The 12,943-nt window shown below is 39.1% G+C and overlaps 1 protein-coding gene across 1 annotated transcript in view; it reads right to left on the minus strand.

The window, feature by feature from the left end:
• Positions 1 to 12,943, minus strand: part of LOC146693271 (Na(+)/H(+) exchange regulatory cofactor NHE-RF3-like) — a 30,686-nt gene that overhangs the window by 3,742 nt on the left and 14,001 nt on the right. The window contains exons 5-10 of the mRNA XM_085429913.1: positions 11,903 to 11,974; positions 10,408 to 10,540; positions 9,923 to 10,059; positions 9,628 to 9,835; positions 4,131 to 4,327; positions 3,874 to 4,044 (exon numbers count right to left, since the gene is read on the minus strand). Of these exons, the coding sequence (XP_085286039.1) occupies positions 3,874 to 4,044; positions 4,131 to 4,327; positions 9,628 to 9,835; positions 9,923 to 10,059; positions 10,408 to 10,540; positions 11,903 to 11,974 (918 nt within the window). The remainder of the gene's footprint in view (positions 1 to 3,873; positions 4,045 to 4,130; positions 4,328 to 9,627; positions 9,836 to 9,922; positions 10,060 to 10,407; positions 10,541 to 11,902; positions 11,975 to 12,943) is intronic.

Here is a 12,943-nt window from a genome sequence, read left to right on the forward strand (position 1 = left end):
AAGTCCTTTCGAGTCTTTAAAAAAAAAAAACGAAAAAATAATGTTGCAGTTATGCTAAATGTAAATATTAGACCATGTAATTTTAAAATCTGTGTTTTTCTCAACACATGACAAAATAGTGAACTTAGAAAATATACACAAATTGTGAAATTGCACCTCTTTAAAATGCAGCTCAATTAAACCTAGCTCCAAGAATAATTTTCACCGACAGTTCTGAGATAAGCTGCATGTTATTCTTGGATGCGGTTGTAGGACCAGCTTTAAAATCGCATGACAAAAATATCATACACATTAAAAAAAACTGTATCACCAACGTAGCCTGGACAACATTTGCTAGTTAGATGAAGTCAGCTATCTCATCTTAGCATATTTATATGCATATTTATAATTATACGCTTCTTGGAGTGAGTGCATACACTCATGAAGTTTAGTAACTTCCGGTCACTGCAACAAGCCCAGGTACAGTTTACCGACAGATGGGTGCAGGACCTTGAAATGCACCGTGTAGAACGAAAGACCATCGTACGTATCATAAGTTTACCAGTCTCACAAATTGTCGTCATAAATACACATTCCTTAACCGTTTATTAATATGACCTTTGAGCTCAACGGTAATTAATTAGTAGTGGAAATAATTTCTGGTAGCATCACAGAAATGTAGCAGTGACAACAATATTGTATGCTGTAATCGTACTGGGCAATTAGTGATACAAAAAACCTGTTTTATCCTGTGAATAAAAGTATATGTTTTTGTCAATGTACCATAATAACAGAAGCGAAACGCAATATTGTGTCAGGACAATTCACTATTTATGCACAATAAATAAAGGAGCATAGCGCGACAATTTCTGTTCAGCGCCAGACTTGCTTGTAACCTATATCACTAATTATGTTATGAAAATGACGTATTAAGTACTAAAAAACACTGACCTTTGTGTAAATGCTTGGAGCAGACTAACCTGTGAGCTGGAGTGTTCTGGGACGTTATATTTGGTCTTTGAATGGCTGCAATCCAGGCCATCCGTCGCCTCTTTGTTACTTCGGAAACATGGCTTGAACAATTTCTCTTCAACGACGTAATCCGATAACAACCGATCTCTTTACCCGTCGGCTTCCCGTGGCTGTCATGCGACCGGCTATTGCAGTTAATAATACAACGGCTTCTTGACATTTTTGTGTTTCTTTTTATCGCTGTATAACTGATTTTAATTGAAAGCCTGCGTGCGCTAGTACCGCTTGCCACGAGTTCCCAGAATCCTTTGCGGTTCTACCCGTGAATGACGTCACATTTTCAATCTCTATATAATATGCATGTTAAATTTTATATTTGGGGTAAAATATCAAGTCTTTTCAAGTAAACCGGTTCAAGTCCAATTCAAGTCCCAAGTCATTGGTGTAAAAGTCCAAGTCAAGTCACAAGTCTTAGAACATTTTTTCAAGTCAAGTCTAAAGTCATAAAATTAATGACTCGAGTCTGACTCGAGTCCAAGTCATGTGACTCGAGTCCACACCTCTGACAAAGAAGGACTAAAAGATAAAACAGTCATGGCAACAAAGGAACAAGTTCTAAGCACAAGTTCAATAGATGCTCGGTCTACCACACGAGGCAAAACCCCAAGGTGCAGACTGTGCAAAGATGCCTCTAAGACAATCCAGCACATAACAAGGGTGCAAGATGCTAGCAGGCAGTCTGACACAGTATACAGGAACATGGACTGGAAGCCCCAAGCTCAAAATGGCCCCTTAATAGTGATTGACTGATCATATTTAAGATAAATTTATTGACTTATTTGAGGAGGACTGTAGAAAGACATCTAATACACATTGACGCTTTTGATTGAAGTTAATGAAGTTAACTCACGAAGATTGGAGATAACTAGTTTGAAAATGTATCTGCAGTATACTTATTCTAGTAACCATCTGCATTAATAATACCTCTACAGATGGTTATGAATATTTTTTTCTCTAATGGTTAAAAATTTATTTGTGAAGAAATTCATGGAATGCTTGGCTGACTCTTGGTGACCCTGGCTACAGTGGTGAAAAGAAAGCTTTGGTTGTTCTCAATTTTTTCAATCAGTGATGAATGAGATGCCACAGCTTTACAGAAGGCTTTTCTCTAGTAGAGCAAACTATGGTTCCAGGCTATCTAAAGATCTTGCGGGACACCATTTCAACTCAAGCTTACTTACATCTACTTTCAAGCGCACATTTGAGAGTTAGAACAGTTCTTTCAGTGCAAAAGAAGAATAAAATTAAAGTTAACAAAAAAGAATGTATATATACAGAAAAAAATTTAGGATGTATATACAAATGTGTCCATAACAGCAAATACAATTGTTTTCATGTTGATATAAATATCAATTGTAACCGCAGTTGTAAACATGAGATGACTAGAGGGAGGGAGAGTACCACTGAATATCATTTAAATTCACATCCTTCTGCATTTCCTGTTAAAGTAAGGCATTTCTCAGTAGTGATACATTTAGTCTCCAATACTTGAAATGCTTATCTGTTCCCAAGCTTATTTTGTGTGTTACGGTAAATTTCGAGGTAAATTCTCCTGGGATACATGGGACAAAAAAAACAAACAAAAAAATTGCTTTCTCTGGGATGACAGTACAACTACCAGTGTTTCTCCCTCACCCCCTAAAATGGCTTACTTTTTCTGGATATGTGTTCTTTGTCTACAGGTAGTCTATTCAGTTCTTGTCCACTTTTAGAGTTAAAGCCTGTCTGTATTAGAATTATCCCTTTACGTTACTCAGCCAAAAGAGAAGTGAGTTTTTGAAAGAATTGTGGGTAACCTTTGTTAGGTACATATAGGTTAAATGCAGCCACTCTTACATTCTCTACTGAGTCCACTATCATACCAAAGTGGTCTTTATTGTCTTTGACCAGATCCTTCACTTTGCCAGTATACTGATTTGTTAAAAGGAAATACATCAGTAGATAATCTAATCCAAATACACAAAATCATGGGGTTTCTAAGATGGCATACGAAATTATAATATTAAGAAATAATTTTGGTAAATAAATTAATATTTTCACGTGTTAGAATGTTACGGGGCGTGGTCTGTGGCACCGCTGCGGGGAGGCTCACACACCGGAGCTGCATCAGCTTACCACGCCTTCCCTGCATTAAAGTCTGTACTGGATCCTGGGTGTTTGCTGTTGTTGTCGTTGGGGTGTGTGGCTGGCAGCTGAAAAACTGCAGCCGTGTGCGTGTAGTTACAATAACCGTAATAAAGAAAAGTGTTAAAAATGTGCAATATGTGGTCGGGTCTGCCATGTGTTGTCTACATAGAACCAAAAACTCTTTTAGACGCATTAGAGATTCAACGGAAAATGCTCTAAAATTTTGACTAACGGGAACATTTGAGGAACATTTGAATAACTTACTCAAGTTTGTGGACACAAGTTTGTGGACACAAACTTAAGTAGAGTAGGTCCTGAAAATGAATGATGATGAATGAATTTTTGTTTTGTTAAATGCAATAAAAAAGTTAAATGACAACAGCATTTTTCTTTAATTGATGCATATCCATGCATATACTTTGGGCAACTAAGGTGTGAGTGTGTGAATGTTGAAAAGTGTTTAGGCATAGTTGCATGAATGTGTGTATGATTGGGTGAATGAGGGACTGCTTTGAGTGCCTTAGTAGAAAGGCACAATGTAAGTAAGGTCTGTTAAACATGTAATGCAAGCAAAATTGCACATTTAGAAACATCTAAATATTCACAAAGCATTACTAGCTTTGCAAATCCCATTAAATACCACCTTTCTAGACATTATGATGACTCAACATTTTACACTGCATGCCATGTTCTCACACATTCATGTCTAACTTCAGTAAAACAGTGAGGTCCTACCTGTATCCTTACGGTTTCTGGCATTTCTGCGACATAACCTGAGTAGAAACCAGAGTCAGCCTCCTCTCTGTCCTGATTATACTTTGTGGGTTTTCTTAGAGGAGCGTCCTCCCAGTTCTTTATGCAGTGGTGAGAACAGTCTTCATGGAATAACAGAGGAGAAATGCCTAACTGCAGGAGAACAGAAAGCAGTTCACCCCTTACACACTACGTGTTATACTATATTTGTGTGACTGTATTGATATGATTGTACTTGCCTCTCTGTAAAAGTCTCTTCCTGCAATAGATATAGCTGTAAGCGAGACTTTATCCCCACTCTGTCTAATCTTTCTAACAATGTCTTCATGCTCCATGGACTCAATAGGTTCCCCATTGACAGCAAGCAGCAGGTCTCCATCCTCCATTCCTGCACCCTGAGCTGGACTCCCCACATCCACTTCTCTCAGCACATGAACTGCAGGGTCACAGAAGATTATTATTAGATTTATTACTGTTTCCTGAAATATATTTATATATTCCTAACTTTGAGAAATATATGAATTGATTACATCTGGATTACATCTTGATATACTTTGTATAGATAGTTAAGCCTGGGCAAGGCTTAGCTCCATCTTCCAAACAGCCTGTCTCGCCCACCCAGCAGTGAATTACAGTAAAGGAAACAAAAGTATGACTTCTAATTCTGATTAGTTGGGCAGCTGACAGTCTGCCCTCCAAGTGTCCCACTGCACACTATCCTAATGAGATCGAAGATCAGTCATCAGAGGCATAAAGAAAAGCAACTTTTTTATAAAGTTGCTTTAGTGTTTAGTGTTGCTTTAGTGTTGCTTTAGTGTTGCTTTAGCCATTTAGTGTTTTCTGTTTTTAAAGTGTTGAACGTAGGAATAAAAGCATTACAATAATTGTAATATTAAACTAAAGTACCGGACAAAATAAAAGCATGAATAACAGTACAAAACACAATTAAACATGAGTTAATAAAATCAACATGTCACAGTGGGTTGAAAGCTAAGTAGAAGTGGGTCTTAACAAGTCAGTCTAATGTGTAATTTCCACAATTTGTGAGCTGCAATGGGAAAAGACCTGTCCCTCTTGAACGTCCACTGTGTACTTGCAGATGGTGAACTGAACTAAGGGCACAGGACGGGAATACAAGTGCATTAGCTCAGAGAAGTAGGATGAATTTAAGGGCTTTAAGAACCAGAGTAATATAGTCTCTCTTATATGTTCCAGTTAAAAGTCATGTGGCACCAGCTGCAGGGAGGACTGGCTAGCACCAAATGGACTGGTTCTTGTATAGCGCTGTTCTACTCTTTGTAAGCATTCAAAACCCTATAGATGGCCCTGGTAGATGACCTGCTCTTCCTCCTGTGCTACAGCAACCTCCCAAACACAAAGAGATGCAGTAATCCAACCGAGCTGTCATAAAGGCATTATTTTAAAGTGATCTTTCAACACAATGTTTTTGTTTTATCTTTATCAGTTGCCTCAGCTGAAAGAAACTGCATTACACCACTGCACAGAAATCCACAGTAATTTTAGACTTTTAGACTGTCACATCTAAAATTACTGTCTAGGGTCCATGTGTACAGGAAAAAACCCAACAGTGCAACAGCAGGACCAAATACAATAACCTATGTTTCATTATAATTCAGTAAGTTCAGAGCTGTCAGTGCTTTTAGTACCTCAAGACACTCAGTTTGTATGCAAGTCTGTATAAAGTAGACATCCTTCCATATTCACATGAAGAGGGAACAAAGGAAAGCAGTTTTGTGCTTTCTAAGAATGGAACTGAAGAGCATCAGAGAAAAAATAACAGAAAAAATGGCAGACGCCCAACTACTGAGCCCTAATTATATTCACAGTATTCATTTACTGTGTCTAGGTATTTGCTAGTTTAGCTTAGCTCTTAGCTGGCTTGCTAGCAACATGGCTTCTTCAACTGTTCTTCCTGCATCTTCCTGCTCAGTCTGTGAGATGTTTAGCTACTCTTTGGCCTCGTTGTACAATACTTGAATTAAATAAAGCCTGTTTACTGCTCTGAAGGTCAGGATCACTGAATTGGAAACCTGGCTCCGCACCCTTGAAAATCCCTATAGCCAATCTAACTTCAGGCCAGGAACAAACTCTGTTTATTGGCAATTCTGTTCCAGGTGCCAGAGCAGGTGAGACTGAAGGAACCCTGAAGTTGCTGGCTAAATGTAAAGGTAGATTTTGTAAAATTAGAATTCATGTTGGCAGTAATGACACCTGGTTACATCAATCGTAGATCACTAAAACTAATATTAAATTGGTGTGTAACTTTGCTAAACAATCTCAGACTATGTATTTTTCTCTGGTCCCCTCCCCAATCAGATCAGGAGTGACATGTTTAGCTGCATGTTCTCCTTAACTGCTGTCTGTCTGAGTCGTTTCCAAAAAACAATTTGGGTTTTATAGGTGCAACAGTATCCTTCCCACTTTGGACAGAGCAGCTCTAGGTTTCTCAAAATATGGCCAAATTTATTAAACCTGCCAAAATGTGACTATCCAGAATTGGGACCAGGAAGCAGACTTACAGTCTTACACATCTCTCTGCAGCTTCTCTTCTCCTGTCATCAAACAATTTAAGCATAAAAAAATCCCAAAGAAAGAACAATAGAATATCCACAGCTGCGCCAAAGAGTAAAACAGTTGAATGTGGATTATTAAACATTAGGCCTCTCTCTTCTAACTCTTCTAAGCTTTTGACAGTGGGTTGGGAAGCTTGAAAAGTCACTAAATATGGCACACACCTCCAATGTAGTGATGTGTCGGTCGCGAACAAAATGGCTCTTGGAGCCGGATCTTTGACGCGAACGACACGAGCCGGCCCCTTATCGCGAGCTGGCCACTTATTGCGAACCGTGTTTTTTTTTCTTTTTCTTTCTCGCACTTTTTTTTCGCTTCACTCAGCATGCGAGCCTTGTGCTTTACACTGGGATGAGGGGGGAGGGGCGGTAGTTACACTCAGTAGCACAGGAACAGAGCAGGAGGGAGAAAGAGAAAGACAGCCAGGGACAACAATGTCACATTAGAAAGGTATAGTAATCATCCACAACTATTTTCAGTTGCGGATGATAAAGGATTCAGAAAGTTTATTCATGCAGGTCCATATGACAGAGAATGTGCATGTTCTTTTTGTTTTCATATTATAATTTATATTTAATTGTGTTGTGGTTTGCAGTGTTTTGTGTTGTTTCACTTTAAATTTTTTAAAGGAAAAAGCTGAAAATTTAAACAGTTAAAAGTTGAAATGTGAATAGTTGGTTTTTGTATTATATGATTTATTTATTACATTTTATGTGGAGTGAATAAATAAAAGTATATTTACAGTGGCCCCTACAGACAAAGCACGTACAAACTCCGAAGGACGTACAAACTTTGAATCACGTAAAAACTCCAAAACACGTAAAAACTCAGAAGCACATAAAAACTCAAAACACATACAAAACACAATAGAAGTGCTCCAGGATGCTAGGTGCAGTGTTGAGCTTTTGTTACCTAGTGGCTACACAAGCCAGCAAGTACCAACAACTGGATTTGGTGTGTGGTAATAACAGGTAAATGAACATTTTTTTTAAATTATTTGAATATATATGAGTGATTGTGTATAAATACACAAACAATACACATATGCTTTCAATTGTGTAATTTAAGTGATCTAGGTAGCTCTGTTTTGGAAGTTCAGTTCATGCTAGAAATGTGCTTTGGAGTTTGTACGTGTTTTGTCTCTAGGGGCCACCACACATATTTATATATAAACATATATAAATAAAACCACTTTTTTGTACATTAGTAATTCCTTTTGTGCATAATTTTTTATTATTGTTAATAATAAATTAATTAAAGCAACAAAACAACCTGAAAAACCGGTTCAGAGCCGAAAGAGCCGGCTCTTTTTAGTGAGCCGAACCGAAAGAGCCGGTTCTCTAAAAAGAGCCGGAAATCCCATCACTACTCCAGTGTGAAGAAGGCTTTCTTGTTATGTGATTCTTTTCATGGAGTATTGCAAAATGACGCCACAGCACCCCCTACAAAATTTCTGAGTCTAAAATTTAGCAGCCTGATGTAAGATATCAAGATGTACAAAAAAGTCTCTTGGAGCAGTGTTCCCCATCCAACAGAAAGTCAGCCATTTTCAATTGAACATGTCAACGTTTGTTCACAGTTTTAAGGCCTCGTACTCTAATGAACATATCCTTGGAATTTCACCAGATCAACATAATCTGCGCTGAGTGGAATCAAGAGACCTCAGTCATGTTAAAATGCGAAGCTTTTCACGTTTCGTGAAACGGGTGGTCGTGGCCGCACGTCGAGTTTCAATCATTTGCCAAGAATTACAAAACTGCTATAACTCAAAGACACATTGTCCAATCCCTCTCACACTTTACAGGCACTATGACAGTCGTGCCTCAAACGGACTGATGTGCCATTTGTCAGCAATGGTTAGAGCGCCACTTTGTGGAAAGAGGAAGTGTACAAAAAGCTAAAATCGTCATTGATCTAGATGACATTTTGACTGGTGGTGCAATACATTATATGCTTGAGTGTGACATTAGATTAAACGGTAATCTCCATCGCCACCTGTTGGGCATGGCTGGGTGCGAGGGCCCTTCCAAAGCTGCTTCCAGCTTTAATTGGATTTAGGATTTTTGGCTTTTTCTCTGCTCATTTTTGTCTTGTTAGAGTATATATTTTAGAAGATTTCGATTTCCATTGTATCCTACTGGACTTGGCTTTCTCCTATTGGGTTATAGCAACACGGAAGAGATAAGGACAGCGGTGGCAAAGGTGTCCTCATATTCTCCAGTGTTTTTCTTCTCAAAGATTAGAACAAAATCAGCATTAGCTTAGAGTAGGTTAGTTAGATAAGTATCATTTAAGTGCCCACCCCCGCCCCAGCTGGGGTTCAGCTTCACAAACCTTATAAACCAGTCAGGCCCTGCCATCTGTTTCTCATCCCATGGTGTTTGATATTATCTGTTACTGCGACTTGATAAGCAAGCTTTCTGATGTCCTGATGCATGCTCAATCATCCAGGTAAGTAAATCCCCAAAAGTTGATTCTGTTCATCTGGATGTAGCGATTTCAGTGGGAGAAAGGTTTTATCACTGATCCAAGTGACTTCATCAGTCTCAGCTGACTGCAGGTTTCCCCAACCTTATACACAGTACCTTTGCACAGTGACTGAAACTAGCACCACTGATGAACAATGGACTGTCAAGGTCAGTTTCTTGATCATTAATATGCAAATTGTCATGACCATTGATCAACAAGACCATTCATCATTGATCAATGGCCATGAGTACCATTCACAGAGAGTTGAAGAATGGCTGCAAGCAAAGCATTGTGAGATGGTGACAGATGTATCCTTGTGCCTCCCCTTTTCACATATATGGCCTCCTTGATTCCCTGCTCAAACCAGCGTTCTTTCCTGTCCATGATGTCTACATCCTCATTATTGAAAAAGTGTCCACTGGCCCACAAAAGTTTTGCGAGATCTCGCAAAACAAACTCGAGATCTCGCAAAACTTTTGTGAACTCTCGCAAAACAAACTCGGGATCTCGCAAAAGTTTTGCGAGATCTCGCAAAGCTCCGTCTTAATTTTTTTTCTCCCATGTCCCCTGCGGGGCTTCGTACTATATAAATAAAGCTGAATTGAAATTAGTTCAATTGAAAATAAAGTGGGACCCTATATCCTTTCATAAACTTTCCATTAATATGTCTCTCACCTTTTTGTTGTGTGCTTGCCAGCTTTTCTTGTCTCAACAGGAAGCCATATCCATCACTTCCCTTCACCAGATTCATGGTCTTAGCTTTGTGGGGGAGGCTGCAGCTTTGTGCTACCACAGGCATGATGGGAATTTTCCTTCTGATATAGCATGACTCACTGTCACTGTCAATAACAAGCACTGTCACTGAATCCCCACTCTTCTTCACCTGAGGGCCAAACACACCAGACAGTAATGCACATTCAGTGTAACAGAGCACACACATCAATTCTGACTGAGAGAAGAGGATCCGTACAGTTCTGATGAGAGCTGAGTATCTGAGAGTGGACACCATCAGTCCATTAATCCAGATCAGTCTGTCACCACTGAAGATACCCGCTTTCTCTGCTGGACCATCAATAACTGTTCTCACCATATATTGATTCTTTTCACCTGTTGACACATCCACAGTCTGTCCACAGTCAAAATCTACTCAATAATGCTTGATGAAAGAAAAAACAAAACTGTTGTATATTATAAGTAATCAGCAGAAATAATTAAATAGTTGCACATTTTGGGAACCATTAGATCACTTTTGTGATTTGATGGTTCTGGTCTATGTCCTAATGATACATAGACTAGAACCAGGGGAAACTGTTCATCTAAACTGAGTTTGAACTTTAGCACTGGAACTTCTTGGCTTTCTTGTAAAATAGTTAGAAGGTACAGTGACTTCAGGGGAGCTGTTTGTGATTGTGAGTAGTTAGCACTTGTCACAGATAGTGACAGCAAAATAAATACCATCGACTGAGACAATAGTCATTCCTAGGCCATGCTTTGGCTGTTTTTGGATGTGACATAGCCTGGGTCGAGACCAGCGATCCCCTTTGGTGGCATTGGCCAGGAATTTTAGGTCCACGCCCATAGACACTGCCTGGAAAAAGGAGAAAGGAGACATCTGCAAGATTCTGTGACCCGAAATATGTGGTTCTGGATTCATTCTTCCAGAATCTAAAGTTCAGAACACCCCCCCCCCCCCCCCCCCCGCAAAAAAAATCATAAAATTAAATTATTCATACAAACATTATAAATTGATTTGCATGATTTACTGAGTGAAATAAATATTTCTTCCCCAAGCAAAACATGACTTGGTACTTGTTGGTGGTGGTGGTTGGGGGGGGGGGGGGCAATCTTTGCATTTAGTTATAATACTTTACCTATGTTGCCATTAGATGTACCCATTATGTGGTATGGTGAAATAGGTTGATGATGAAAAGCTTAACAAAGTCTGTTGGCGTTTTTTTGTTTAGTTTCTTTATTTAATGCTGTCACACTTTGTTTTGTCATTTAACTAAGAGCTTTGGGTTTCTGTCCACCAAGACCTTAAGATGCTTGTAATTTGAAATTTCTGCAGAAAGTGGGTTTAACAGTCAAATGCAGAGCAAAATTAATGCTGCAAATATGAGGATCTAAAGTAGGTGTCTTTCAGAAATAAAGTTTCAGTACCTTGACTAGTTTAAACAGAGAAATAAAAACCCTTCAAAGATACATACCTGAGTTAAATAAAATGGCGTCAGTGGCTTGCTAGCCTCACGTTAACCATAAATTGTTATGTAAACAACATGTAACTGTGCAATGATGGGACCACTGTTTCAATTTGTGTTTGTTTTGTTTTTCCATGTTATCCCTCGTTGTTAAGCACCTTGTAAAATTTCTTCTGATAACAGAGCTATAACCCTAATGGAATAGCCAGGAATCAAATCTCCAATCTTCCAATTGGTAGAGGACTAATTGTTACCTCCTGAGCTAAGCTGCCAGAGATGAAATGTTGAAAATTTGGGAGGGGAGGGGGGCTAAAGTAAAATATAGGACTAAAATATAGATTTTCAGAAGCCTCAACCTGTAGTTGATAGTAAATATGACATGTGAGCCAAGAAGTGCTCACCCTTTAATTCTTTTCTGAGGCCGTCTCTCAAAAAAAAAGAAAAGAAACTGCCTTTGTGCAAAGGTTTAAAAAAAAATTCATACACTTATACACACATCTGCAATGTTAACTTTAATTCCTCAGCAATCAACAACTATTTCGGGAGAGGTTGGAAAGTTCCTCATCGTCAGTATTGTCAGTATGTGTAGTAGCATTAGAACATTAGATTGTTGCTGGCTGTCACTGTTTTAAGAATAGCTGCATTTAGTCTTGATCTAAATGATGTTAATCACTGAGCATTATGATCACTGGTTACCAATAAGACATCAGATTTGAATAAAACATAGTTGTGTGAAAGATCAGTTCTCATACCCATTCATACTCTTCCCTCTTCAGCACCAGAAGAAATAGGTGTAAGCCACATGACTGGATCTGTCTCACAACCTGTTAGATAATTGCAGAGAGATAATCATAGACACATTATAAACTTACTCTTTTTCTGTATGGCAGAGTCATCCATTAAAACAGTTTAAGCCTGTCCTAATAATGTTTTTATCAATTATTCCATTTTACTTCAGACTGAATTTCAAGGTAGACCCTACAATAATACATAAAGAGAAAAACCCAACAATCATATGACACCTTATGAGCAAGCACTTTGGTGACAGTGTGAAGGAAAAACTCCCTTTTAAGAAGGAAGAAACCTCCAGCAGAACCAGGCATAGAGAGGGGTGGCCATCACCCAACCGGTGAGAGAAGGAAGAAAGGATAGAAGACATGCTGTGGAAGACAGCCAGAGATTAATAACCTTGTGTTGCTATACTCAGGGGGTGGAGCAGGGTATCACCTAATTGGAAACTTGTTGGTTCAATTATTCGCTACACCAGTATGTGTCCAAAGTATCCTTGGGCATTGAACCCCTGGTTGCTCTCCGATGCATCATCGGAATGTGAATGCTAGATACTTTAAAAAGCACTTAGGTAGAAAGAGAAAAAAAACTGCATGAGCCGTGGGGCATGTTTTATACACGTATCTATCTACACATATCACTTATACCTAAGTGGTTTCTAAAGTATCTAGCATTCACATTCCCTTTACATCCACTCCCCAAAGCGTCTCAATTGGATTTAGATCAGGGGAACGTGCAAGATGGTCCAAAAGAGTGATGGTATTCTACTGGAAGAAGTCCCTTGTCCTGCAGGCATTGTGTACTGTATCATTGTCCTGTTGAAAAGCCCAGTTGTTACCACACAGATGAGAGCCCTCAGTCATGAGGGATGTTCTCTTCAACATCTGGACATAGCCAGCAGCTGTTTGACGCCCCTGCACCTCCTGAAGCTCCATTGTTCCACTGAAGGACAAAGCACCCCAGACCATTATGCTGCCCCCTCCACTGTGGTGCATAGAAAACAT

Source organism: Copadichromis virginalis, linkage group LG14, assembly GCF_057382275.1.
Source record: "Copadichromis virginalis isolate Kocher_CV1m ecotype Utaka linkage group LG14, C_Virginalis_male_GT1.1, whole genome shotgun sequence".
Lineage (NCBI taxonomy): Eukaryota > Metazoa > Chordata > Actinopteri > Cichliformes > Cichlidae > Copadichromis > Copadichromis virginalis.